The sequence below is a fragment of the Boeremia exigua genome (assembly GCF_020726555.1).
Source record: "Boeremia exigua strain MPI-SDFR-AT-0100 chromosome Unknown C7974scaffold_12, whole genome shotgun sequence".
Lineage (NCBI taxonomy): Eukaryota > Fungi > Ascomycota > Dothideomycetes > Pleosporales > Didymellaceae > Boeremia > Boeremia exigua.
Window position 1 is genome coordinate 1,404,090 of NW_025763529.1, and position 24,562 is coordinate 1,428,651.

At 55.8% G+C, this 24,562-nt stretch overlaps 12 protein-coding genes across 12 annotated transcripts; 5 read left to right on the forward strand and 7 right to left on the reverse strand.

The window, feature by feature from the left end:
* Window positions 1-1,155: 1,155 nt before the first annotated feature.
* Window positions 1,156-2,596, reverse strand: C7974DRAFT_403717 (arrestin domain conatining protein). Its single transcript, XM_046142869.1, has 2 exons — window positions 1,546-2,596; window positions 1,156-1,496 (listed from the first exon to the last, which is right to left on the reverse strand). The coding sequence occupies exons 1-2, from the start codon at window positions 2,506-2,508 to the stop codon at window positions 1,254-1,256; spliced, it is 1,206 nt and encodes a 401-aa protein (XP_045992951.1). The 5' UTR covers window positions 2,509-2,596; the 3' UTR covers window positions 1,156-1,253.
* A 123-nt stretch (window positions 2,597-2,719) lies between these two features.
* On the forward strand, window positions 2,720-3,781 carry C7974DRAFT_63400 (peptidyl-prolyl cis-trans isomerase-like protein-like 3). The gene is made up of 2 exons (XM_046146991.1): window positions 2,720-3,095; window positions 3,197-3,781. Exons 1-2 carry the CDS (start codon window positions 3,084-3,086, stop codon window positions 3,677-3,679), a joined length of 495 nt encoding a protein of 164 aa, XP_045992952.1. The 5' UTR covers window positions 2,720-3,083; the 3' UTR covers window positions 3,680-3,781.
* On the reverse strand, window positions 3,769-5,902 carry C7974DRAFT_63396 (ZPR1 zinc-finger domain-containing protein). The gene is made up of 2 exons (XM_046146990.1): window positions 5,279-5,902; window positions 3,769-5,229 (listed from the first exon to the last, which is right to left on the reverse strand). Exons 1-2 carry the CDS (start codon window positions 5,417-5,419, stop codon window positions 3,883-3,885), a joined length of 1,488 nt encoding a protein of 495 aa, XP_045992953.1. The 5' UTR covers window positions 5,420-5,902; the 3' UTR covers window positions 3,769-3,882.
* Window positions 5,376-6,268, reverse strand: C7974DRAFT_63402 (uncharacterized protein). Its single transcript, XM_046146992.1, has one exon. It carries the CDS (start codon window positions 6,148-6,150, stop codon window positions 5,575-5,577), a length of 576 nt encoding a protein of 191 aa, XP_045992954.1. The 5' UTR covers window positions 6,151-6,268; the 3' UTR covers window positions 5,376-5,574.
* C7974DRAFT_63411 (lariat debranching enzyme) lies at window positions 6,269-8,435 on the forward strand. Its single transcript, XM_046146993.1, has 2 exons — window positions 6,269-6,545; window positions 6,590-8,435. The coding sequence occupies exons 1-2, from the start codon at window positions 6,387-6,389 to the stop codon at window positions 8,099-8,101; spliced, it is 1,671 nt and encodes a 556-aa protein (XP_045992955.1). The 5' UTR covers window positions 6,269-6,386; the 3' UTR covers window positions 8,102-8,435.
* A 1,949-nt stretch (window positions 8,436-10,384) lies between these two features.
* On the forward strand, window positions 10,385-11,491 carry C7974DRAFT_319649 (uncharacterized protein; the record flags this gene model as incomplete). The annotated part of the gene is made up of 2 exons (XM_046138719.1): window positions 10,385-10,882; window positions 10,949-11,491. The coding sequence occupies 2 exons, from the start codon at window positions 10,385-10,387 to the stop codon at window positions 11,489-11,491; spliced, it is 1,041 nt and encodes a 346-aa protein (XP_045992956.1).
* Window positions 11,492-11,678: 187 nt separating this feature from the next.
* On the reverse strand, window positions 11,679-12,089 carry C7974DRAFT_417501 (translation machinery associated TMA7-domain-containing protein; the record flags this gene model as incomplete). Its single annotated transcript, XM_046144080.1, has 3 exons — window positions 11,679-11,773; window positions 11,889-11,984; window positions 12,071-12,089. The coding sequence occupies 3 exons, from the start codon at window positions 12,087-12,089 to the stop codon at window positions 11,679-11,681; spliced, it is 210 nt and encodes a 69-aa protein (XP_045992957.1).
* A 1,348-nt stretch (window positions 12,090-13,437) lies between these two features.
* On the forward strand, window positions 13,438-15,147 carry C7974DRAFT_417502 (MFS sugar transporter-like protein; the record flags this gene model as incomplete). Its single annotated transcript, XM_046144081.1, has 5 exons — window positions 13,438-13,466; window positions 13,518-13,858; window positions 13,908-14,071; window positions 14,118-14,712; window positions 14,765-15,147. 5 exons carry the CDS (start codon window positions 13,438-13,440, stop codon window positions 15,145-15,147), a joined length of 1,512 nt encoding a protein of 503 aa, XP_045992958.1.
* A 1,170-nt stretch (window positions 15,148-16,317) lies between these two features.
* On the reverse strand, window positions 16,318-18,838 carry C7974DRAFT_417504 (outer membrane protein Iml2/Tetratricopeptide repeat protein 39; the record flags this gene model as incomplete). Its single annotated transcript, XM_046144082.1, has 6 exons — window positions 16,318-16,378; window positions 16,429-18,379; window positions 18,433-18,499; window positions 18,559-18,635; window positions 18,689-18,706; window positions 18,754-18,838. 6 exons carry the CDS (start codon window positions 18,836-18,838, stop codon window positions 16,318-16,320), a joined length of 2,259 nt encoding a protein of 752 aa, XP_045992959.1.
* Window positions 18,839-19,377: 539 nt separating this feature from the next.
* C7974DRAFT_417505 (DSS1/SEM1 family-domain-containing protein) lies at window positions 19,378-19,757 on the forward strand (the record flags this gene model as incomplete). The annotated part of the gene is made up of 3 exons (XM_046144083.1): window positions 19,378-19,516; window positions 19,572-19,674; window positions 19,730-19,757. 3 exons carry the CDS (start codon window positions 19,378-19,380, stop codon window positions 19,755-19,757), a joined length of 270 nt encoding a protein of 89 aa, XP_045992960.1.
* A 197-nt stretch (window positions 19,758-19,954) lies between these two features.
* C7974DRAFT_403735 (phosphoglycerate kinase) lies at window positions 19,955-21,713 on the reverse strand (the record flags this gene model as incomplete). Its single annotated transcript, XM_046142870.1, has 4 exons — window positions 21,517-21,713; window positions 21,323-21,404; window positions 20,841-21,261; window positions 19,955-20,787 (listed from the first exon to the last, which is right to left on the reverse strand). Coding segments are annotated over exons 2-4 (1,250 nt in total), but the record flags the coding sequence as incomplete, so codon positions are not given.
* A 1,126-nt stretch (window positions 21,714-22,839) lies between these two features.
* Window positions 22,840-24,443, reverse strand: C7974DRAFT_403739 (uncharacterized protein). The gene is made up of 4 exons (XM_046142871.1): window positions 24,129-24,443; window positions 23,892-24,008; window positions 23,285-23,803; window positions 22,840-23,237 (listed from the first exon to the last, which is right to left on the reverse strand). Exons 1-4 carry the CDS (start codon window positions 24,189-24,191, stop codon window positions 23,166-23,168), a joined length of 771 nt encoding a protein of 256 aa, XP_045992962.1. The 5' UTR covers window positions 24,192-24,443; the 3' UTR covers window positions 22,840-23,165.
* Between the last annotated feature and the right edge of the window lie 119 nt (window positions 24,444-24,562).

A 24,562-nucleotide genomic window follows, 5' to 3' on the forward strand; every position in this document is an offset into this window, starting at 1 on the left:
TGCGGACTTTGCTCTTCTCGCGACGGACCTACGCAGCATATCCCATCAAAATCCCCCGCAACATGGCACCCGTGATATGCCATCTACCCTCCAATCCCTCCTTAAAGCAAGACATCCAGAAACCATATCTCCAAGCCTCCGAGAATTCACGAGTAGCTCCAAAACGCGTGTCGGAGCTCACACATCATGTAGTCGAGACCAGCGAACCACCACCCACCGCAGTCTTCTCGACGTCGTAGTTCCGACTCGGAGACAGTCGTCCAGGCTGAGACACGTCAAAAGAGGTTCGGCTCTAATAGCCATTTCCAGCGACTCGGTGATCTACTTGTGTCGGCAATCACACAGGTACCATGAAGTCAAGTTCTTTTCTCGCTGTGTGAACCTAGCTTGACAGATGCAGTCACTGGCTAAACCCCTTTTCGTTTGTCTGATAGCTTGTTTGCTGTCGCCATTATTCCATCGGTTCTCGGAAAGTTCTCGTTTGGGTGTTTGATTGTTTGGGTGATTGCTCCTTCCGATATTCTCTCGTTCGATATCCGCTCTTTCCACATCCACCTTCCCCGTTATACAAAACGCAACAGCGCCCAGCGCGCCGCACGCGGCCATGTCACCGGGCGATGCTGCCTGAGCATGAGAACTACTCTCTGTACAGAGCATTGCGAGACAACACGCTTAGACCACAGTCAGCGACACCGCAGATCCGCGGACAGAAAACAGGCGTAGACAGACAGGTGAGTAATAACAAGCTTGATGGGTATATCCTCGACTACGTCCCTTCTGCCTCCGTATCCTGGCAACCTACGACCTACGACCTACGACTTACGACCCCCTCCCCTCCCCTCCACACCTGCATGTCCCTGCACACCTCCTCCACCCCCCTCAATACTCCGCAGCCCATCTACCCAATTATTCAGCCCAACATGTTACCCCTCCCCCTCCCCCTTCCGTCTCCAACCCCCCGGGTCAAAACTCTACAATCTACATTCTACAAACGACATATACTACTTAGAACTGAAAAAAAAAAGCGACGCGCGGCATCCCGCGCTCCTCCCTGCGGCGACGACGCCGCGCCCCAGCGCCCTGGGTCGCGTTTGGGACCGGGTGCGCAGTGCGGCGAGCTCGGGGAACGGGGGGTCCCGGAGCTTCGCGCGCGGGGGTGGAGGAGCGTCGCTGGCGGTGACGGCGGGGGGAGTCGCGGGCAGACTGTGCTGCGGTGGGGCAGTGGGGGGCTGTCACAAAGCGGGCGGCGCGGCTCATTCGATGAGGGGTTTTCGGACGCCGCCAACGATGGCGATGCCGAGGGCGGCCAGGCCGTTGGGGTCGTTGGCGCGCACGATGTGGCTGGCGGGCAGCATGGGGTTGTCGGGGGCGACGTGGGCGGCGTCCTTGGCGGCCTGCTCGATGGCTTCCATTTCCTCCTTGCAGCCGGCGTGGTCGAAGGGGCAGACGACGATGGGCTGGCGCAGGAGGATGTCGCGGGCGGAGCTCATTTGGGCCTGTGGGTAGTTAGCAGTGGACGTGTTGAGTAAAAACGGGGTGACGTACCTTGACGGTCAGGTAGTACTCGATCTTATACAGAGTACCGGTCGTCGTGAAGCCGTTGACGGCGTACATGGGGAATTCCTTCTTGCCGCGCGGGACAATGCCGTCGCTGTCGCGCAGGTCCTTGGCCGGGAATACCAGCCCCAGGTTTGTGAAGTAGCCGGCCTCGGGCATCTTGACGCCCACGGCCTGGGTGGTCTTTGCTAATGTCTTGACTTTGCGCGTCGGCTCGTCGCCCTCGTGGTTGAAGATGATCTCCTCGTCTATCCCCACGGTGATTTGTTTGATTGTAACCTTCTTCGCCTTGCTCAGCCAGTCCGGATTGGGGCTCAGTTTGATGTACACGGACACGGGGTCCAGCGGCCCGTAGCTCCAGCGCGGCAGGCTGATGCCCAGGGTCACGAGGTGGTCGGTGACGCGCTCGGCGCTCTCGGGGCGGTTGTACATGCCAAAGGTCGACAGGGTGTCGTAGCGCTGGATGGGCACGGGGAAGGCGTACTTGCGCTGGTCGCTGTGGCCCTGCTGGACGGTGACGACGAGCTCGTAGAAGGTCTCGGCGGTGCGCGAGGGCAGCTGCAGGCTGGCGGGCGGCACGCGGCGCGCGACCTCCTCGCCGCCGCGGCCGTAGGGGATGAAGATGACAAAGGGCAGGTCCATGCACAGGATGCTGTCGTGCTCGCGGCTGGCGGAGCAGCGGAACAGCAGCATCTCCTTGCCGACCAGGTCGGTGATGTCCTTGCGCGGGGCGGCCAGGTGCTTCTTGGTGACCGAGTCGGCGGACGGGTGGATGGTCTCGCGGCGGTGCAGGGCAATGGTGACGAGCGACACGTTGACGGGGGCCGAGACGCCCAGCAGCGGGCGCACCTCGACCTTGCCCTCGATGCGCGGCAGCGTGGCCGAGATGCCTGGGTAGCCGACCAGGAAGTTGGAGTTGGGCGGGCCCGACACCCGGACAAAGGCCGCCATCTCTCTAGCATGCAGCGCGGGCCTGGCAGCGAGACAGGCGCCGCATGGGCGGGCGGCGGCGGGGCGGCGGCTGCTGGGGCGCTCGACGGGCGCACGGCGCGGGCGGGAGGCTGGCGAGGGAAGCTCACGGGCGACGCAGACTCCGGGGGCGTGGCCGGCGGGGGCGGGCGCGGCGGCGCGAGGAGGGCGACGCGGCGGGCGACGCAGCGGGCGGCGATTGCGGTGCGGCGGCGGGCAGGCAGCGAGGAGCGCGGTGATGTCGAGGCGTCGAGGCCAGCGTAGGGCTGCTGGTGACGGCGAGGGTCCACCGAGCGGGCTAGCTGGGCTGCTTGACTCGCGCCGGGCTGCGGGCAACAGGACACGGGCGCGGCAGGCGTCGCGGGGTCCAGGCGAACTTCAGTGCGCGTCGTCGACAATGGCTCAGCCAGCACAGGCAGCGTGCAGGTAAGCGGCGCAGTCGACCGCGTTGCAATCCATTGGCACCTGCCGCCCAGCACTGTGGGGTCTGAAGCTGAGCACGCTTGCCGCATCAGCTCTGCCGCCCGCCGCCCAGCGCCGCCCCAGGGCCACCCACCATGGCCGTCACCGTGAGTGCTGCCCTGCCCTGCTGCCCCGGCTGACCCGCTCCCCTGCGCTGCTGTCGCCGGTGCTGCTGCTGCTGCTGCTGCACGCTGACTAACGCGCCCAGCTGCACACGTCCAAGGGCGCCATCAAGCTCGAGCTCTTCTGCGAAGCCGCCCCCACCACGGCCGAGAACTTCCTCGCCCTGTGCGCCTCGTCCTTCTACGACGGCTCGCCCTTCCACCGCCTGATCCCCAATTTCATGGTGCAGGCCGGCGCGCCCGCCGCGGACCCCAAGTCCAAGACCAGCACCTCCATCTTCAACGACGGCGGCCTCTTCGACGACGAGTTCTCGCCCGCCCTGCGCCACAATGCCCGCGGCATCCTGAGCATGGCGAACAAGGGCCCCAACATGAATGGCAGCCAGTTCTTCATCACCTTTGCGCCTGCGCCGCACCTCGACGGCAAGAACACCGTCTTTGGCAAGGTCTTGGAGGGGCAGGACGTGCTCGACGACATTGAAAAGGTGCCTGTCGATAAGAAGTCGCGCCCGCAGGAGAAAATTGTGATTGAGAAGGTCACCATCCACGCAAACCCGCTTGCTGGGTAGGCATGGATACGTTTTTGGATAAATGAAAGCTGTCAACGCTAGCCTTCAAGGCGCAAGGCGGAATGGCAAAAGGAAAAAACATCATCTAGAGGAAAGCATGGTCAAGGTCATTTTTCATGTGGCTGGCGAAGCCCTGGTATCTAAGCATGCCCCGTCCCAAATGCAGCAGAAGAGCAGAAATCTAAAACTTTTCAACCAGCAGCCTATGCGCCATTGGCAGCTGCGGCAGCCGCCTGGTCCGCCGCATGCCCCTCCTCGTACCCCTCCGTCTTCATGTCCCTCAGTCCGAGCTCCTCCTCTTCCTCCTCCGTGCGGTCGTACTCCTCAACCTTGATCTGTGGGTCGGGCTCGGGAGCAGTGAAGCTCTGGATGTAGCTGCTGGCAAGAGGGTCCTCGAGGATCACCGTGAACTTCTCGTTGCCGTCAATTGCGGAGCCCAGCTGGTCGAAGAAGACGTTCCACTTGCTCTTCGACGATGTGTCCATCGAGTCGCCGCCGTCGCCCACGTCGAAGATGGAGGAGCGCAGGTCGTCGCGCACTTGGGTCAGCAGACCCTCAACCGTGGTGAACCTGCCGCCCAGTGTCCCAGGCTCGACGCTGAGGTTCAGCTCGGGGCAAGACAAGGCACATGACTCGGACTTGAGGATGTCACGCGACATGTCCTCTTTGGTCTGGATGTTTACTGTGATGCGACGCCCCTTCTCAGGCACCTCGCCGCCGGTCTTGACCTCGTTGCTTCGGTATCCGCAGTGATCGCAGACGGTGGACATAAGAATGACCTGCTTGAAGTGGGGAATGTTGACCATCTTCATGTTGGTCGCGCACGACATGGTGCATCCTGGGCAGCTTGCCGGGAACGAGTAGACTTGGTTCTCGACAATATCGTCGTCATCGATGTTGTTCACCATAGGCTTGTTAGCAGACGGCATCTCAGGGTACATCTGTCTGGCGCGGTACTCCGGACGGATCTCGGTCTCTGGTGCCTCGACATTGAGGGGTGCCTCCTCTTGCGCACTGGTATCGCCCAGGCCGAGCGCCTCGTTCTGCGCGGCGCTTCGTGCGTACTCATGGCGAGAGTATTTTCCGGCAGAAAGCTGGTTGGGAGGTTCGATCGAGGAGTTGCCCGCAGGGTCGTCGATTGTGACCTTGAAAGGCATCTTCTCACCAGCCGCCATCGCCTTGAGAGTATCGATAACGTTCTGGATCTGCGGCGCAACCTCTGGCATCTTCTCTCTCCTCTCGTCCTGCTTCTGTTCCAGATCTTGCGCGACCATGGAGAGAATGCCCTCAATGTTCGTGAGCTGTCCGCGACCACGAGGAATCTCCAAATCAATGTCCTCAACCCTGAACACGGCAGTGTCGCTCTTGATGACCTGCTTGTTGAGATCGTCTGTGTTATCGATGCGGACTGTGAACTTGATGCCACGCTGCTGGATCTCACCGGCAGGTTGGATCTCAGAGTTTCGGAAGTGGCAGTGTGGGCATTCGAAGGACATAATGACGATCTCGCGGAAGAAGGGGATTCTTGTCAGAAGGAGGCGTGTGGTACCCTGGAGATAATCAGCGGAGTGTCAAACATGCTACAGTGATTAGACTCACATTCTCGTGGCAGTTCATGCACAAGCTCTCGATCTCGTCTACGACCTTGGAGTCGTCCTCGTCTTGCTGTCCGCTGGCTTCGGCGACCTTGCGGCCCATATCCTCGAAAAGATCCTTCGCGAGACTCTTTTGTTCGGCCATATTGAAGTGCGTGGGGTATGTACAAAAAGGGAGGTTGTGTTGGTAAATGTTGTTAAAGTTGCAGTCGGCGCGGGGCGGTAGTGACGAAATTCTTCTCAGAAATTCTGGCCGGCAGTGGCGGGGTACCTGGAACCTTCTTCAGCCCTATGGATAGCTTACATGCCAAAATCCATCAAATCGAATCCGCCCTGATTAGAACCCTGGGTTTTGCTCTTCTCGAGCATCGCCGCAAGACCCCCCTTGCGAGCCTTCTTTCTTTCCTTGCTGCTTGCGTTGACTGATTTGACTGCTTTGCTCACTTCGGGAACCGGCTGTTTAGGCTCCGGCAACGGCTGCGAGGCTTTCTGAGCTGTCGATTTCCTGACATGTTTTGAAGGTCGGGTCTGCAAAGACTGTACTGTCTGTCGCTCGCATCTCAGGCACGTGTATACAATCCGTTTAACTGGCCGGATGGAGTCTTTTGAAGGCTTCTGTTTTCGCACCCTCATAGTTGCAGTCTGGTGCGCAACCTTACAAGACCATCCTGGGATCATCGGGTGACCACAGGCACCGCAAAAAGCTCTTCGAAGTGCATCGACTTCTTTCGGCTGCAGGCCTACTTCTGCATCTGCAATGAGCCTGTCTTGCGCTGCACCCAGGAATGCCGAGGTCGTGGGTGATGAAACCGCAAGCAAGTGCGCGGCCTCCCGAAGAAAATTCGCTCTACGGTCTACGAGATCTGGCAGTTCCATGGCTGTAGTCGACTGTTGTTAAGGGATGGACACAAAGAGCTGTTGGTGGGCCATCAAGGTCTCACTCGCGTGCGGACTTCATGAAGACTTCCGGCGCTAGTGACCCTCAAGCTTTCCCTGCTCGCGACTGCACCTCAGTCGCAACTCTTGCACTACCATTGTGCAGTCGATTGACGACATCGTAGTCAGCTCACCAATACTAATTGCTAGATACAAAAGCGTGTGGCAGCGTCACCATGGCTGAGCTAACACTGCTCAAGCAGCAAGGCCTGCGCATTGCGATAGAGGGCTGTGGTCATGGAGTGCTACATGAGATCTATGCTTCGGTCGGAAAAGCCTGCGAACTGAAGGGCTGGCCAGATGTCGATCTGCTCATCATTGGGGGTGATTTCCAGGTATGTGCCATTGCATCTTTGCCATACCTGAACTGACGAAATAGGCTGTTCGCAACGCGTCTGACTTGAAAGCTGTCTCTATGCCCTCCAAATACTACGCTATGCACGACTTCCACGAATACTACTCAGGTGCTCGCACCGCACCGTATCTGACCTTGTTCATTGGGGGAAACCATGAAGCGAGCAACTATATGTGGGAGCTGTACTACGGCGGCTGGGCAGCACCCAAGATATATTACATGGGTGCTGCGAATGTCGTCCAGCTTGGACCCCTACGAATCGCTGGTCTGTCAGGTATTTGGAAAGGATACAACTACAAGAAGCCACATTACGAGCGTGTGCCGTACAACAGTGACGATGTAAGGAGCATCTACCACGTTCGTGAACTGGATGTGCGCAAGCTCCTGCAGATCAGGACACAAGTCGATGTTGGTTTGAGTCATGACTGGCCACGCAGCATGGAATGGAAAGGCAACCACCGGCAGCTGTTCAAGTGGAAGCCAGACTTCGAGCAAGAAGCCAAAGACGGCACGCTTGGAAGTGTTGCAGCTACAACAGTCCTTGAGCATCTACGACCACCGCATTGGTTTAGTGCACACATGCATTGCAAGTTCAGTGGTGTTTGGCAACACGAAGGTGGGTCAGAGCCAGCAGTGCCCGAAGCCACTGCCAGCAAGTCTCCTGCTGGTGTAAAGAACGATGGTGAGATTGACCTTGACATCGAGGACGATACTCCAACAGAAGCGCCCAAGAACGACGCCGAGATCGATCTTGATATGGACGACGCTGATGAGCCTGCGCCAGCTCCAGTCGCTGCGCCAGCGAAATCTGAACCTCTAGAAAAGACCAACGGGCAAGCAGTTGTCCCTGATGAAGTGCGAGATTTGCTCCCAGCCTCCTTTGCACGATCCAACTTTCAAAAAGCAGAGACACTGCCGTTCCCTGCAGAAATTACGAACAAGACGACCAAGTTTCTGGCACTCGATAAGTGCTTACCAAAGAGAAACTTCCTGCAGCTATTAGAAATCACGCCCCAATCGCCGGCTGATCTGCAAAGGCCACTACAACTGGAATACGACACGGAGTGGCTGGCTATTACACGTGTCTTCGCTGGCGACTTGCAAGTTGGCGATGCAGACGCGCAAGTACCTGCCGACAAGGGTGATGCCTATTACCGGCCGCTTATTGAAGAGCAGATCACTTGGGTCGAGGAGAACGTAGTCAAGCCTGGGAAGATGATTATACCGCATGACTTTGCACAGACCGCGCCCGTGTACGACCCATCTCAAGGCATCCACGTCCAAGAAGAGCCGCAAGAATACGACAACCCACACACGCAAGCGTTCTGCGACTTGCTGCAGATCCCTAACGCCTTCCACGCGTCACAGGAGGAACGCGCCCAACGCTTGCAAGCAGGTCCCAGGCCAGAGGAACAACGATCTGGTAGAGGCGGAAGAGGCGGAAGCAGAGGCGGACACAGAGGCCGTGGTGGTGGACGCGGCGGCGGACGCGGTCGTGGTCACGGTGGAAGAGGGCGCGGTCGCGGCCGCTGGTAACGGGCTCGAACGCTGACAGCGACTCAATCTTACAAACCTTGCTACACATCCTCTTGGGACTCCATTTGCGTTCACGTCTCAGACAGAAAACCGAGCCTTGCGCAGCGTACGTGGCTAGTGCGCGGTAGCGACCCCACAGCTCGAGTTTTATCGTCCCGCTGCATCTTGACATGACGGAAGGCGCTGTTTGAGTTTACTTTTGTGGGTTCAGGGTCTGCGCGAAGGATTAAGGCCCTGACGATGATATCATTTCTCGGCTTGCTGCCGGCCACGATGCTGCAAGGTATGGGCGACAACCGTAATCGCACGCCCAGCCTCGGTCGCTTATCGCAGATTTGGCGCTCATTCAGTTGCTGGCAATGGACGCCGGCAGACCGCAACTTTTAGACCGAGACTTCAATATTGGAACGGCCAAGATGTGTGGAGGCTGTGAAGTGACTTACGTCATGGCTGTCGAACACGAGACTGACCTCGTAGCCAGCGGCAACTGTGAGAAAGAGCGAATCAAACACCATGCGTGAGTGCGGGGAACGGTGTGGAACGCATTAGATATGGAATCTGCACTCTGATAAAGCAAAGGCAAACGAGCATTGGTGTTTTTGCGGAGAAGGCGTTGATCGCGCTGATCCTGTACATGTGCCACCACCGCCCTGGGGTTGACTCACCAGATGGTGGCGACAGGCTTGCGCGTGTGCTTTGCAATTCATCCACCCGTTGGCAGCCGAACGGGTGATCACGTCTATCCAAGCCCTTTGCGTAACGGGCTACTGCGTTGGGCTCGGTCTCCGACTATGCGGACGTCCGCAGAACGCCCTGGAGGCGAAGAAGACTGAGCACAACAGTCTCGGACATGTGTTCGCAGCTATTTCGGGCACTCAACGTGTGCCGCGGCAGGGTCCGCACGAATCGCTGCTGCAACGTTTCCGGCAATGCAGGTCGTCTGGGCCCTTCAAAGGACCCCGCCGTCGTCATCCCTGCACTTAGCTTAACCCGTTAGGCATCGAGACCTGAGCGATCCGCGCTCGGATACCCGGTTCAAGCGTCTGCACATTGCGTCCGCATGTTCTGTGTCTGAGCATGCCGCGTGCCAGGCAACTTTAAAAAGTCTGCGCCGCCCCGGTCGTGCGAAGCTTTGTTTTTGGTGAATTCCAATAAAGCTACATCCGTTCGCTCCATCAGTCGTTCGCTCGAACCCTTCATACCGTTGCAAGCCTTATAGTCTTGTACTACTGCACCTTATTGCCTTCACGCAACTCCACGGAGTCTGGACCACTGCACTACATTACCCCTGAAAGCATCCTACCACAACGCTACAGTGACATAGTTAAAGTACATCAAGTCCCTTGCTTGTCAACTTTACTATAATCCTCGAATTACCAAGATACCTCCCAAATCACCACGACACTCTTACTATCGCCACTTCATCTTTTACCAACAAACTTCCCCGGCAATGGCCTCCAAATTCGTCGAGAACCTTGAAGAGGTCCCAATCACACACCCGCACCTCAACGTCAGCCTGGACGACATTCTTGCTGAGGAAGGGCGTAAGAGGTCCTCGTCCCAATCCTCCGAGTCCTCCAACAGCAACGCCCGTTCCGGGAGCGAAAGTACCCAAAGCCCAACAAGCCCCACCCAGCACGAGAGTCATCTAGGCTCGATCAGACGTCGTGCCTTCACGCTTGGAAGCAAGAAGGTCCGTCGCGTAAGCTGAGCAGGGGAAGGCTGAGGCGCATCAACTGCGCCACATGTTACGACTTTTATGACAGTTACGACACTATGCCAGCGAGCAACTTCAATTCGCGATTACTTGACCAAGCGTTGGAAGAGTTTCGCACATTCTTATTAGGACCTGTTAGGGTCCGTTGACGTTACTACTGAGCATGCGCCACACTTTGCTGCCGCGCTGGTATCGCTGGCGCGACGAAGCATCATGGCGCAAGAAGAGGAGGAACACTGACGAGCAAATACGGCTTGATCTTTTGTTCGACAGAGCGGTAATCTGGAGTAGATGTGCAACGAGGGTTTATCAACTTTCATGACATACATACTGCGAATTCAATCGTTTCATACAAGGCACAATGCTTGCTGTACCTTGTTCTTACCTTGCTCAGTTCGCGCCTTCCCTCTGCCTCCAGCTGCACATGTTGACCACGCCATGGCGAATATACACCTCACACGTTGATGCCTACAGCGTTCGCACTTCAGACTCCGACGAGCATCCTGCACAAGTCTTCTCCCCCTCGGTTAAACTTATTCTTATCATCACCTAGAGTCACAACTGAAATGAGCAACCAGCCAGCTGCACCCTTCCCTCTCATCGCATGCGTCGAGTCCTTCCTCTCACCAGCCCTCAAGATTCCATCTTCACCGTCCCTGCCAGCGCTCGAGCTCTTATCACAATCTACCGTTGTCAAATTGAATAACCTCGGTCGCCCTCGCATCCGAAACATGCGCACCCTCGGCCACTCCACACAGGTGATCTCGCATATCCCTGTCGCAGCTACACTGCAGACGTGTATGAGACTCAACGATGCGCTGGATGTTGGCACACGGATACAGGACGACAAGATAGTGCCGCTGGCACTGCTATCTAGCGGACATGGCGAGGGGGCAGATGCAGCGCGAGAACTGCAGAGGTGTGTCGTCAAGTCGAAATTCGTGGGCGGTGTTGTCGCAGCCGGTAGTGGGCTGGAGGACGCAGGGTACGACGAGGTGTGGGCCATGGCGCAGAGACTTGAGGCGCCGATTATGTTGCGAGAAGGGTGGCCGAGTGGAAATCAGGTTCGTCGCGAATCTGCCGTGGGAGGAGGTATCTCGTAGTCGACGACGTGGAGTTGACGTGTGCAGATCGCAGAGTATACGCACGACCTGCCTGCCAGCGTCGTTGCTCCGCTCGTCATGAACTTGCACAACTCGCACGCTGCATCGCCCATGCTCGTTCTACGCCTCTACTTCAACGGCGTCTTCGATCGGTATCCGCACCTGCGACTAGTGATCGCGCATCCAGGCACACTACCTTCACTGCTCCTGCGCATCGAGACAGTCCTTGATAGCTTTCCTACCGACGACAAGCCGAAACGCAGCTTCCTCGACGTCTGGCAGCACAACATCTACCTCACGACAGTCGACGTCCTGGACCTGTCAAGCATGCGCACGCTATTGGAGCAGATCCCCATGGACCGGGTACTCTACGCAAGCAACTATCCGCTTGAAGAGCGAGGTCGGGAGCTGATGACGGAGCTAAAAGAAAGCGAGTTCTTAACGGACGAAGAGTGGGACTGTCTGGCGTGGAAGAACGCAGAGCAGCTGTTCAAGCTGAAGAGCCTGAAAGCATACAGCGCCAACAAGAAGACGCTCGCATACCCTGGGCAGCATGTAATAATCGCGTAGTCTCCCATGCTCGCCCTTCTCATCCCTAATGTAAGTAACACTGCCTCACACATACCACAGTAGACAAGAGATTTGGCCGTATGATCGTTGCCCGTGCATTCGTGACTGTCTATACGCTCGGTGTGTGCTCAGAAACCCCTACTCCAACTCTCATCCCTTGGTATCTCATCAACGCAGGACGGCGCGCTTATTTCTTGCCCGACTTCTTGATGCCCTGCTGCCCGGTGTTCATGGGGCCCTTGCCGCCAGCCTTCTTGGCCATGTCCTCGCGCGCCTTCTTGTCTGTCTCGCAGTCAGCACACGTCCCTCACATTCGATTCTTTGTTGCAGTCTCGCAGCCCGCAAGGCTGAGCCGCACGTGTGACAGCGGGGCACAGGATAGAGATCGTGGACGCACCGGCTTGCTGCTTGGCCTTGAACGCAACGTCCTCGTCGTCGAGCTCCGCGGCGGGCTTCTTCTTGGGCTTCTTGTTGTGGATGGGGTTTGTACCCGCTGCCTGATGTCAGCCCACACTCGGACTCGCAGTGGCTTGCAACGCAGTGCGTTGCAACGGCAGCAGCTATGTGCGGCGAACTCACCTCCCTGTCCTGAAGGCATCTTGGATATGTGCTGGGCGCGTCGGCTTTGGCGTTTGGGTCAAGGGCGATTATTTTGCAGCGGCGTGGATGGGGCTAGTCGGTGGCGGGCGGTGAGATTCTCTGAGGGGTCTCGAAGGAAAAGCCCGGCCTGCGGGGCGGAGCGTCACGTGATCATGGAGAGTAAGCTTTGACAAGAGGTGCGTGTGGACCTCATCTGTGGACCTCGTCGGTGGACCTCACCTGTGCGCAGGAAGCGGCCGCATGTCGTTATGACCGAACGTCATTATGGCCGAATGTCACTGATAAAGGCTCCATTGATGCGGATTGTTGTTTAGATGAGTGTAATTCGCAGTTCATGCAGGTGAGCCTCCCCCGGAAGGTTCATTTCGGCATTCGGCGCGTGTCGTCGACCATTCGGTACTGGTACTTTCCCAGTGGTTGTCAGTTGTTCCGCCGCGTTGCAGTCTTCGGTTGTGTGCATCAGCATGTGCTCATCTAGTGCCGGTGCCCGGCTTGTCCAACACGTTGAGGGATTGGCGCACGAGGCCTCTCTCCACGATATCAACGCCTCAACGCCCCAGTTTACCGGGAGGCTCCACTTTTGGAGTGCTCCTACATCGTGTCCAAGGTTCACCCTTCCAGTAGATGGTCTGTGGCTAGAGAATGTCGCGTACGGCGAGAAGCACACGGCAAAATATGTCTTCATGCCAACGAAGACGAGAGGTTTCGTGGCGTTGAGAACTGGAAACAAGAGGCCCAGACATCCGCCAAAAGCTTTCTTCCACTGCTTCCAGGACCTGGCAAGGCTTGTGTGGGAGCGGCAGAGTGGAATTACTGCTCCATCGGGGACACTTTTCCGTACTCTCTAGCCATTTTTCGGTTAGCCGCTATACTAGACGTCGCTTCGGAGTTACATCAGCACAGGACATGCCTGCAGCTACCGCTTCCCAGGCCCCTAGCCCAGAGTCTCATTCGTGGAAGAACAAACAACAGGATTTCCTTCCGATATGTGGAGTATTGGCTGATAAGAAGAGCATAGGATGGGGCCCCAGATTCACTCGGTACGGGTCCTGTGGCTAAGGGGCCTCTAGGGCAAGCTTTTGTGGCAGCATTGGCACTGTGATTCGTGGTACAATGCTGGGGGCGTCAGGGCCTTAGTACACGGTGAAGGCGTACTCAGTTTATGGGGTTGACATGGGGCGGCTGCAGCATGTTCCGTGCTGCAGTGTTGTATATATTGCATAGAGACTGTCCACCTCCCTGACACCACGAACCCTCGCTGTGACCTTTGCGGAGTTCTCGTCGACAGCTACCTTGACAAGAGTCATCACTTCGAACCCTTCCATATCAGGACAACAACCGCAACCATGGTGTCCTCCAAGAGAGCATACAACTGGTAAGCTACGAGCACTACTCCTCTTTAGACGTTGAGTCTAACATTCACCAGGTATGTATCTCTTGTCGCAGCATCCTGCATGGTGCTCTACGGATACGATGCTTCAGTCTTCAACGCTGTCCAAGGGTCCAAGAACTGGGTCGCCTACTTCAACCACCCCAATGCCAACACCATCGGAGCTATCAACACTGCCTACACTGTCGGAGCTGTTGTAGCTGGTTTCTTCATCGGTGGTCCTCTTGCTGATTACGCCGGCCGTCGTGTTGGCATGGCCACTGGATCTGTTCTCGTCATCATCGCTACTTTCATGCAAGCTTTCGCGCCCCGTGGCAACATCGGTGTCTTCATTGCTGGTCGTGTCATCATCGGTCTGGGTCAAGGTCTTGCACTGAGTAAGTTTCGATTCATTGACTATGGTATCTCAACCTAATACCCTTCTAGCTGCTGGTCCTATCTACATCGGTGAACTCGCACCTCCTGAGATTCGTGGTATGATCATGTCGTTCTGGCAGATGTTCTACTCTGTCGGATCCTTCATCGCGTACTGGGTCAACTTCGCGTGCTCCAAGCACCCCAAGAAGCTCGGTGAATGGGACTGGCGCATGGTAAGTAGCTCCTGACAACAAACGTACCAACGCTAACGCATTGCAGGTTGTCATATTCCAGATCCTTATGCCCATCATCATCCTGTCTCAGGTCTTCTTCATCCCCGAGTCGCCCCGCTGGCACATCCAGAAGAACAAGAACTACGAGGGTGCTAAGGCGTCTCTGATGCGTGTGCGCGACACCGAGCAGGAGGTCGATGACGAGATCGTCACCATCCGCGAGGCTATTGAGTTCGAGTCTGAGGCCATCTCCAGCGGCTACTCTGCTCTCTGGAAGGACAAGTCTGTCCGCAAGCGCATGTACCTTGCTATGATCATCAACGCCGGTCAGCAGATTACTGGACAGGGTACTCTCAACTCTTACTCCACCATCATCTACAAGAAGGTCTTCAAGGCCGCCGACACTATCGCTCTCATCAACGCTCTCAATGCCACATTCGGAATCATCTTCACCCTCAACGCTACCTGGACTGTTGACCGCTTCGGCCGCAAGTTCTTGTTCATTGTCGGTGGTATCGGTATGGGTGTTTGCATGGTCATCGCCGCCTCGGTCGAGACCCAGACACCTTCCTACGATGGAGCTAAGTCGCAACCCGTCGGTATTGCGATTGTCTTCCTCATGTTCCTGTTCGCTTTCTTCTGTAAGTCATCACATGTCCGATTCCACTGAAGCCCTTACTAATACATCAACAGACAAGCCTTCATGGGGTGCTACCGTCTGGATCTACACCGCCGAGATTTTCTCTATGAACGTGCGCGCCCAGGCCGTCGGCATGTGCTCGCAGACCCAGAACGTTGCCAACTCGATCGTCCAGCAGTTCTTCCCACTCTTCCTTCAGAACGAGGGCTTCTACGCCTTCTACATGTTCGCTGGAATCAACATCCTGTTGGCTGCCTTTGTTTGGTTCTTCCTCCCGGAGACCAAGCAGGTTGCCCTCGAGGAGATGGATGCCATGTTCGGTGGAGCGAACCACGTCGATGGTGGAGCCCAACTCGAGAAGAGGCAGATCGAGCACGAGGAATACACGGTCAACCCCGACCAAAAGAACGCTGCTATCGAGCGAAGGGATGTTTGAAGCGGATTCGTTGTTAGTCATGATAAGGTCATCCATGGTTGACATATGACCCTCGCAGCCCTCAACCACAGTTCAAAAATTATATTGGCACCTCATCTCTGTTTCTCAAATTCGTGAACCATGTTACAAGCTCTACTGAATTGTTGTACACATTATAAAACCCCAGCGGCTTCTATTCTATCCTTCAAAGTCACTCGACTCACTCCACACATACCGGTCTCGCACCAGCACCCACAATACCACAATACCACCATACCACACAGTCTACTGAAAACTTCCCGCCCTCAAACACCACCAGTATGTACCCCTCAAGCCCCTACTGCTTCTTGACACACTTTACCACACCGTCTATCAAGAGCTTCCAGCCACCAGTAAACACTCTCACAAAACTAACAAACTGCCTCCAGCACCCACGACATCCTCCCACACCACTTACACAATGGCGCCCCAGCCGCCCCATACCGTCTCGCCCCCCCTCCCCATCCACAGATCGTACCGCCGCGCCCCGCTCCCAGCCATCCTCCGTAACAACGACACCACACCCGGCGTAATCCACCACCGCAGCGAGCGCAGCACCACAGACTTCACAATGTGGCACTTCCCGTCGCGCATCGCCGCCGATGAATCACGCATCACCGCAAACCGCGCGCCCGCCTCCTGGGTGGACAAGCTCCGTGTCGCCGCGCCGCCCCCGCAGCCGGTGGTGCGCAAAGAGGTGCCGATTGTGCGCGAGACGTTCCCGATGTGGGATGAGTCGTGTGAGAGTGATGGGATAAGAAGGGCCAGGGAGCAGGCGCTGAAGAGCAAGAGGACTATGGGTCTGTGGTTGGTGAAGAAGAAGGGCAAGGTGTATGCGGGGTGTGACAGTGAGGCGGAGGGGGAGGGGAAGGGGAATGGGGATGGGGAATGGGTTGACGTTAAGAAGTATAAGGAGACAGGGAAGCAAGAAGATGATAGGAAGTATAGTGTGTAGGCTGTGTAGGCTGTAGACGAAAGTTTGATGTTTTCAGCATGGTGTAGCCGCGCTGTGAAGTCTTCAAAATCGGCTTTATTTCCTTTGTACTTTGGGTTTCTTCTAGTTCGTGTTCTTCCATTGCTTCGTTTTGCAGTGAGCATGTTCCTATCCAACCAATTGCATCCACCATGATGATGTATTGTTGAACGCTATGCTCAAATCTGGATGCCGTATCTCCTCAACGTCCCCTTGCCTGTTGTGATTTTCATGCCGATTCTGTTGTTTTCTGTCAGTTTTTGCATGATACAAAAATAAGCGAACCTTACCTTGCATCTAGAGCATAGCTGCCCCAGCTTCCTGCAGCCTCGAGCCAGGTCTTGCACTGATTCAACTCATCCTGGTGTGCCTGCGGGTTGCCATCGGCATCGGCCTCTTGCCACATGCACGCCGCCATCTCGTACCGCGCGACTGGCGGCATCCAGTCGTCCTTCAAAGTACCCGCAAACGCAGTGGCGTCATGACTGATGACCTCCTTCTGCAACATCTCCTTGGCTTCGGCCGTCTGACCAAGAGATCGCAATGTGACGGCGCGGAGCGTGGAAAGAATGGCTTTCTCGTTCAGGTCTTCCTTCGCCCAATGCGGGTTTGCTGACGATTCGCTCCACGCGAGATTTTCAAGCGAGTGCTGCAGATGCTCTGGGCGCATGCGCTTGTACCCATTCCAGAAGTAGATCATTTCTTCGATGGGCGAAACACCGATGGCGTCTATGAAGTCGCAGTTCCACTCCTTTGCTCGTGCCTCCCACCTCGAGATCTTGCGGTGAACAAAGGTGTCGAAGGGTAGCTGGCGACCCATGAACTTTTTCTTGCCAATGTTAGGAATGACCTGCTTGAAGAACTCGTTCGCCTTGTTTGCGTAGGTCTTTGCAGCATCCGGATCTGTGACCTTGGCGCGTCGGTATAGCTCAACATAGGAAGCTCCGCAGATGTAATGGTACAGTCCGTGACTCCAGTTGTTGAGCGTGATACAGGTCTGGAAAGCTGTACTGGTCTTGGTGTAGTCATGCAAGTACATGAGATCCAGGGCTCGCTCGAACCAGCTCAGTGCCTCAAGCTGCTTGAACGGCGATACGGCAAGGTGTTCCAAGTACTCGACAGAAGTTTCCAGCTGCTTTTCTCTCGACATCATGCGAGCCTCCTCAAGCAGCCACAGATGACTCTTAGGATATCTTCTCCTCATCTCCGCCATGAGCGCCTTGCATCTCCTTTCAGGGTACGCACCCTCGCCGGTCTGTGGAATGATGTCGCAAAAGCCAACGAAGCCGTTGAAGTATCCCATCAGAACGACACCGGCCATGGCACCGTGGATGTTGTTGAACTTCGTCGCCTGCCAGAGCATTCGCAGACCACGATCTTTGTCGCCCTTGAAGCCGATGACCTTGAGCACAGATGCGAAGGCTGGTGGAACCATGGATAAGATGACCAGCAACATACCAAAGCAGAAGCTAGCTCCGGAGATAATAAACTCGTCTATCGGGTGATCAGTGAACTCGGATACACTGGCTTGCCCATTGTCGGCCTTCAACACCAAGTTCTCGAAATCGGCAATTACATCAGGGACAGACGTGTCTTGTGGATTGCCAGTAGGGAGACCTGGTGCGGTGCTGGCATTGATGTTCACATCTTTTTGCGTGCTGTCCAGAGCAATCGATCCCTCCTGAACGGGTAGGTTGAGATGGCCAGTGTATTCCAGAGGAGTCTGAGCACCTCGCTCTTGCTCAGCGTCGACGAAAGCTAAATCGTCATCGCTATCGCCAGTCTTCTTCTTCGCATCCGCTGGTACGGCTGGTATTTCAGTCTTCTTCAAACTTGTGGTCGACGAATTGGCAGACTTGCGAAGCGAGCCAGTCTTCGACAACGGCTTCTTCAAGGTGCTGCCCCCCGTAGATCGAATTGACGCTGGCTTCGACGATGCGCGAGACGTCGCCGAAGAATTCAGACTGCTTGTACTCTTTGTACGCAGAAACGTCCGTTCCGCCTCCATCACTGACTCCAAGGTTATGTACGCCTTCCGCAGCTTATAGAAACTTTTCAAGGCTTCGGTCAAGCTTTCGTTCAACACGCCGACAACAGCGCTCATCAACTGTGCCTCCGCCTGGCATACCGCATATTCGGTTCCTGGCGGGTAGATGCTCGAACGGAATGCGTTTACGTCTTTGGCGACTCGTCGCTGGCTGTCGTATGCGCCGTTCTCTGCAGCGTAAAGCATGTCGTTGGCTACACCATGTCAGCACAAATGCTTCCCGGTTCCCCAGCTTTGACATTCAGACCTTCACGCATAACATCTTGCTCGAAGCCCAACGTTGCTCGCATGAACATGCAAACACCAACTCCCAGCTATGACTCTGTGAGTTTCCACATCTATGCACAAGTAACACCTCGTGGATATTGCACACCTGGTGAAATGGCGAGTGCCCTTTTTGAAGATGCTCCTTTGCGCTGTCGATGTCATCGGCCATGATGTGGGTGACAGCTGCTCGCGTGCCATCAGTCTATGTTCATGGTCTTAAATTGCGGCTATCGTACCGCTCATGGCATCTTGAACTGTCTTATGTCAGTGTCAGTCTGCCAAAATCGTTCGCCGTACGCACTTTGAGCAAGCTCATCAATCGCCGTCAAGCTTCTGCTATGGGTAGGCGCCACCTTGCCCTTGCCACCGAGCCATCCGAGAACCATACTGACTACTCAGTGTGCGGACAAATATGCTACTACACAAAGGTGAAGCACGCAAGAAGGAAAGGAAGGAAAGGAAGGAAAGTGGAGCGGAAGTTAAAGCACTCGATTGTATTCAAAACTCCGGTCAAGGCGGAGCGGGACTAAAGATAGCGAGCGTAAATGCGCCGCCTATGGAGAAAGCGGAGCTGACGGATGAAGCTGACTGTCACCGAGCTAAGTAGAACTCGCGGCAGCCGATGACGCTCGTCATGGATGGATAATCCCGCGGCCAAAGCGAAGCCATGGGCACCGCGAACAGTTTCACAACGGCAACAAGGCGAAATCCACACGTCAGCGAATGCTTGCACTGATCGGCGGTCAAAGCAGCACGCGCTGCCGGGCGACCAGTGAGCAACCCCCGCGCACGTGACTCGCGCCAGTGGGCGCGTTGGAGCCGCATCATTCAACATCGCCGTCTCACAGCACCGACGTCCGCCGAACAACCTCGCCCGCACCCACCCCCACCACCAACCGCACATTCAACCCCCACACACGCAAATATGTCTGGCGCACCACAAGCCGGAGCTTCCACAACAAAAGCCGCCGCCAGCGACGCACCGAACGGGCAACCGGCCGCCGCCGCCAAGCCAGCGCCTCAGCTTGAGGAAGACGACGAGTTCGAGGACTTCCCGGTCGAGGGTAAGAAGCACCGAGAAGCGGAAGCTTGAGGAGAGCGGCAGCTGACTAGGTACAGATTGGGGCGAGGACGAGACACAGACCCACGGCGACAAGACACATCTGTGGGAGGAGAGCTGGGACGATGATGACACCACCGAGGACTTTGCTAACCAGCTGAGGTGAGTTTGAGGGCTGATGGCTGCTTTTTGGGAGGCGAGGGCTAATGTTTGACAGGGATGAGTTGAAGAAGCTGGGCAAATGAAGCGTTCAAACACGACGGCAAGACAAACGATAGCCCGCGGGCCGTGCAAAGAGCGCGCGAAGTGCTGTGGGACAACGGATGATCATCATGTTTGCGCAGAGTGAATCTGTGGCATCACGAGCATCATAATCATAGGTCATGAACCAGAAGTCAACGACGGACAATGAGCTTGTCTCGAGATGGAAATAAATTAAACTACATCAATCATAACTTCGGGGATATACCTTCCGATTTTGAGCCTTGGTTTCCCTGCAGCAAGTGGCTTACTTACTTGACAGAGCAGAAACACCGGGCAGGTCCTTGCCCTCGAGCAGCTCGAGCGACGCACCACCACCAGTCGAGACGTGGGACAGCTTGTCCTCTACGCCGTACTTGGCGGCAACTGTGGCTGTGTCACCTCCACCAATGATGACAATCTTGCCGCTCTGTGCGGCCTCGACGGCGGCGTCGAGTGTGGCCTTTGTGCCAGCAGCGAACTTCTCGAACTCGAAGACACCGGCGGGGCCGTTCCACAGAATGGTCTGAGCCTCGCCGATAGCCTCCTTGTAGAGCTTGATCGACTTCTCTCCGCAGTCAAGACCCATCCAGCCATCGGGAATGCCATCCTTGTCCTCAGCGTACCCTGTGTTGGCATCCTTGTCGAACTTGTCGGCGGTGATGTAGTCAACGGGCAGGACAATCTTGACGTTGTTCTTCTTGGCCTTCTCAACAAGGTCCTTGACAGTCTTGCTGCCGGCCTCGTCGAACAGGGAGTCACCAATCTTGACGCCCTCGAGGGTCTTCTTGAATGTGAAAGACATACCACCGCAGATGATCAGGCTGTCGACCTTGCCGAGCAGGTTGTCAATGAGCTGGATCTTGTCAGAGACCTTGGCGCCACCAAGGATGGCGAGGAAGGGCCTCTTGGGCTCCTCGAGGGCCTTGGCGAAGTAGTCGAGCTCCTTCTTGACGAGGAAGCCGGATGCCTTCTGGGGCAGGTCGACGCCGACCATGGAGCTGTGAGCACGGTGTGCAGTACCGAAAGCATCGTCTGTGGACTATTAGCAAAGAAACTCCATAGTCATATGGCGCGGCAGCACTCACTGATGTAGACATCACCAAGAGCAGTGAGTCCCTTGCGGAACTCCTCAACCTTAGCCTTGTCGACCTTCTGCTTCTTGCCCTCCTCATCCTTGTAGCTGCCCTCCTCCTCAGCGTGGAAGCGCAGGTTCTCGAGAAGAATGACCTGGCCGTCCTTGGCGCCGTTGACGGTCTCCTCAACCTGCTTGCCGACACAGTCGTCCGTGAAGGTCACGCTCTTACCGAGCAGCTTCTCGAGCTCGGAAACAACCGGCTTGAGACTGTACTTTGCGTTCGGCTTGCCATCCGGGCGGCCGAGGTGGGACATGAGAATGACGGCCTTGGCGCCGTTCTCAATGGCATGCTTGATGGTGGGGAGAGCACCGACAATGCGCTGGTTGTTGGTGATGTTCTTGTCCGAGTCGAGCGGGACGTTGAAGTCGACCTGCATAGCTCTCCGTTAGTGACTGCGCTGGCATTGAGCTTCAGAGCTGGCTTCTACTTACACGGATCAAGACGCGCTTGCCCTTGAGGTCGACATCGGCGATAGAGAGCTTGTTGGAGAGAGACATGGTTGTTATGTGAGTACTGTGATCGCGGCGAGGTCAGCGAAGCTGTTCTATAGCTTTGAAGTATCGATTGAACGAGCGGGAACAACTGAAAGCAGTCCTCGAACACCGAAGACTTGAGAAATACTCACAATTTGACAGGTGAAGTGTAGGAAGCTTAACCTGCGGGCTCAGGCTGAGTATTTGTTGTTGAGCGCGACCCCTCTGAGAGCTAGTGACGTTTAGTGGGGTGACGGCCCTACCTGATGAGGGGCTCTCAAGATTTACGAAACCGGCGAGTAGCTTGGCCAAAACAGCATTCCCGCGGCCGAGAAAATGTGACTTTCTGCTCATCACCTGTGAGCAAGTTCTGGGCCCGTGTGGACCCGTATGAGGCTCTGCACGATCCTCATTGCTGATCCCTGACTGTTGCTTGCCCAGTTTCACAGCAGAGGCTTTTTTGCTCTTACCTTATTCGTAACCATCATCATATGAAGTGGCCGAGATTAATGGGCTACTTACCTCGTTATCTCGTTGCTGTATTATGAGTATCAACGGCCCTGTAGTACATACCAACTCATTGCATATTCGCTATGTAAATGAAGAAGGATGGAGCCACTGAAGCCTCAGAAGCGTCAACCAAACGAGATAAGACAGACCAGAAAACAAACCATCTGACTATATTGTACACCGGCGAAAGAGTAGGGCTTTTGAATAAGAACTTTGAAGCCACTCAGCCCAAGCACATGCTGTCACCACCTCTCACGCAAACAGATACTCCAACCTTGTCGGATCGACAAAATGCCTCAGCACCTTCAACGCATCCACGACATCCACCTCGCTCTTCCCCTTCTCCAGCACCCTCGGCTTAGCACTCCCGCCACCGTCCGTTGACGAAGGATAGAACATCAGCTGCGCGACGAACATGCACCCGTCCTTGGAATGCTCGACGTCGAATCTACCGCACGCGTAGGGCTGCTGGACGCCTACGCCCGTCTGCTCGGCGACTTGGCCTTGCATGTGTGAGATCTGGGGTGGGTTAGTGAGAGGTGTTGCTGGGTGGGTGGGGGTTGGTACTATGTTGGTTGCGATTTCTTCAGCTTTAGCAAGGTCTTCTTGGGGTAGCCCATCTGTCACAGTGTATGGCATGGTTGTGGATGTGAACTTTGGGGATGGGCGGCTTTGTAGAGATTTGTTAGGGGTGAGGCTGAGGCGTGGGGTGAGGTGAAGTGGCGAGCTGCGCGATTGTGAACAGCAAACGGTGCTTGAGGAAACAGCGAGTCTTACAGACCTCCTAGAAGCGCTAATTATTGCTCGTCTCCCCCGGGATTGTGTCAGTGAAACCCACGTATCGGACGAAAATTCCACTGTCGCCGTCACAGCAATGTGACTCGAAGTGACTTACATGAACACGGCAATAGTGTCTCATGATATCACTGTCGATATGTGGGAATTAGGCACATGTCAAACAACGACCACCACAAAACTTAAGCTTGTGCGCTCAAGCTATTCTGTTCAATTCTATTTTAGCATGACAATTGCGATGCCGAGTGTTCTTAATGTGATGTGATTGCGCTCTAGCAACAAAGACCTGGGAGCATACGAGTAAGCATCTCCGAGGAGCGAATAGACAGAACGCCGCATAAAATGCCGTCAACGCCAAACAGTTTTGACCCAACCATTCCTATGCAGAAGCGCTCAGAGCAGAAGTTCAGGGGTATCCCACAATGCCGCAACCATGACCCGACCGTATGCGAACCAGGGATACATATACAAGGAAGCCGTTCGATGGAGGATCCGTTTACGCCTCCTCGGCAGAGTTGGTGAGCGAGAGGTACGCAGTCCAGGCGATACCAACGGTGGAAACAAAGGGCTATAGAAGCGTTAGCGAAGATTGCGAGAAAGGGGCATAGAGCGTACAATCTGGAACTGGATGGGCATGACCCTGAAGTTGATGATCTGCACAGTAGGCCAAATCAGGAAGTTGGCCTTCAGCGCAGGGACGTACACATCCTGGAACTTGCGCTGCACCGCGCGCTTTCCACCGCCCTCGGCGATGGTCATGTATGTGAAGAAGGCTGCAAGACCGGCCGGGGCGAACAGGAATTGATCGAACGCAACACGCTTGAGCGCTGGGACCCACGGACTGCCGATCTTTGTGATAGGGAATGTCTTGGACAGGAAGCCGAACCAGCGGTGTTGGATAGGTGACATAAGGAAACCGTAGGACATGAAGCGAATCGTGCGCTCGAAGTCGAAGGGAGGCGGCAGCTTCTTGGAGTCTGGAATGATGTCGTGATCGGGCCACGGATTGCGGCGGTCGAGATCATGGATCTCGATCGCGAGGAAGTCGTCCTTGCCGGCGCCGCCTTTGCGATTGGCGCGTTCACGGACAGCAGTCAAGGTTTGGGCTACCGTATCTGCGATACCACCCAGAATCTACGAGAGTATCAGGCTTTGCACGATGTATATGGTTATATAGGGTGCACGATGCGGTCTGCAAGCGGTGCTGGCTGAGGACACATACCGCGTTGGTGATCATGGTGGTAAGCACCGGGCGCTGCGCATAGTAGCTGTTGTACTTGCGGGCAATGAGCGAGACAGCCATGATCTGGACGAGGAAGACGATCGAGTGCAGGAGCGGCTACGGGGGATTATTAGCAGTTGGCGAAGACGAGCGATAAGGGCAAGAATGCGCAGAGGCGTACGCGCGAGGACAGCTGAACATCACGGGCGACAAGGGAAGGGAAGGGAAGCTGCTCACTATCTTGCCAAAGACCCAGCGTCTGTTTAGTTGGTATAACAGTCTGCGTGTGGCTTCCGGCATGATTGTGGTCGTGCAGGGCAAATGCTAAATGCTAGGCAAGTCCCTTTTCAAATGACGTCCTTGAGACGCACGGCTGTTGATTCCGCAGTGGGTCCGGTGATCCACTACCTTGTGTCAATCGTGTCGATAGGCGCAGCGTGCGATGCGCGCGGGCAAGATGTCGTTGTGTTGTGCTGGCTGTGATGTCTCGGTATGTGCAGCGTCGTGTCAAAGTCAGGGTCCTGCTGATGCGTGCAGCAGTTCCCGAGGTCGGCTGCGAGTGGGGAACCTGGTGAATGAAGGCCTTCGCCTCCCATGCGGAGCTGTGAGCTAGGCGTTCCGCCCCTGTTTCCGACAAATCATGTCCGATCAGCCTGGTTTGGTGTCACGTA

What these genes read in the sequence shown, in the direction of transcription:
- C7974DRAFT_63396 (XM_046146990.1), bottom strand. Translation starts at nt 5,419, where the DNA reads ATGGCCGAACAAAAGAGTCTCGCGAAGGATCTTTTCGAGGATATGGGC. An exon ending in GCATGAACTGCCACGAGAAT is followed by an intron (nt 5,230 to 5,278) that starts GTGAGTCTAATC and finishes GATTATCTCCAG; the next exon opens with GGTACCACACGCCTCCTTCT.
- C7974DRAFT_403739 (XM_046142871.1), bottom strand. Translation starts at nt 24,191, where the DNA reads ATGCCGGAAGCCACACGCAGACTGTTATACCAACTAAACAGACGCTGG. An exon ending in GCTGGGTCTTTGGCAAGATA is followed by an intron (nt 24,009 to 24,128) that starts GTGAGCAGCTTC and finishes AATCCCCCGTAG; the next exon opens with CCGCTCCTGCACTCGATCGT. An exon ending in TGCCCATCCAGTTCCAGATT is followed by an intron (nt 23,238 to 23,284) that starts GTACGCTCTATG and finishes ACGCTTCTATAG; the next exon opens with CCCTTTGTTTCCACCGTTGG.
- C7974DRAFT_403717 (XM_046142869.1), bottom strand. Translation starts at nt 2,508, where the DNA reads ATGGCGGCCTTTGTCCGGGTGTCGGGCCCGCCCAACTCCAACTTCCTG. An exon ending in AGTACTACCTGACCGTCAAG is followed by an intron (nt 1,497 to 1,545) that starts GTACGTCACCCC and finishes AACTACCCACAG; the next exon opens with GCCCAAATGAGCTCCGCCCG.
- C7974DRAFT_63402 (XM_046146992.1), bottom strand. Translation starts at nt 6,150, where the DNA reads ATGGAACTGCCAGATCTCGTAGACCGTAGAGCGAATTTTCTTCGGGAG.
- C7974DRAFT_63411 (XM_046146993.1), top strand. Translation starts at nt 6,387, where the DNA reads ATGGCTGAGCTAACACTGCTCAAGCAGCAAGGCCTGCGCATTGCGATA. An exon ending in TCATTGGGGGTGATTTCCAG is followed by an intron (nt 6,546 to 6,589) that starts GTATGTGCCATT and finishes CTGACGAAATAG; the next exon opens with GCTGTTCGCAACGCGTCTGA.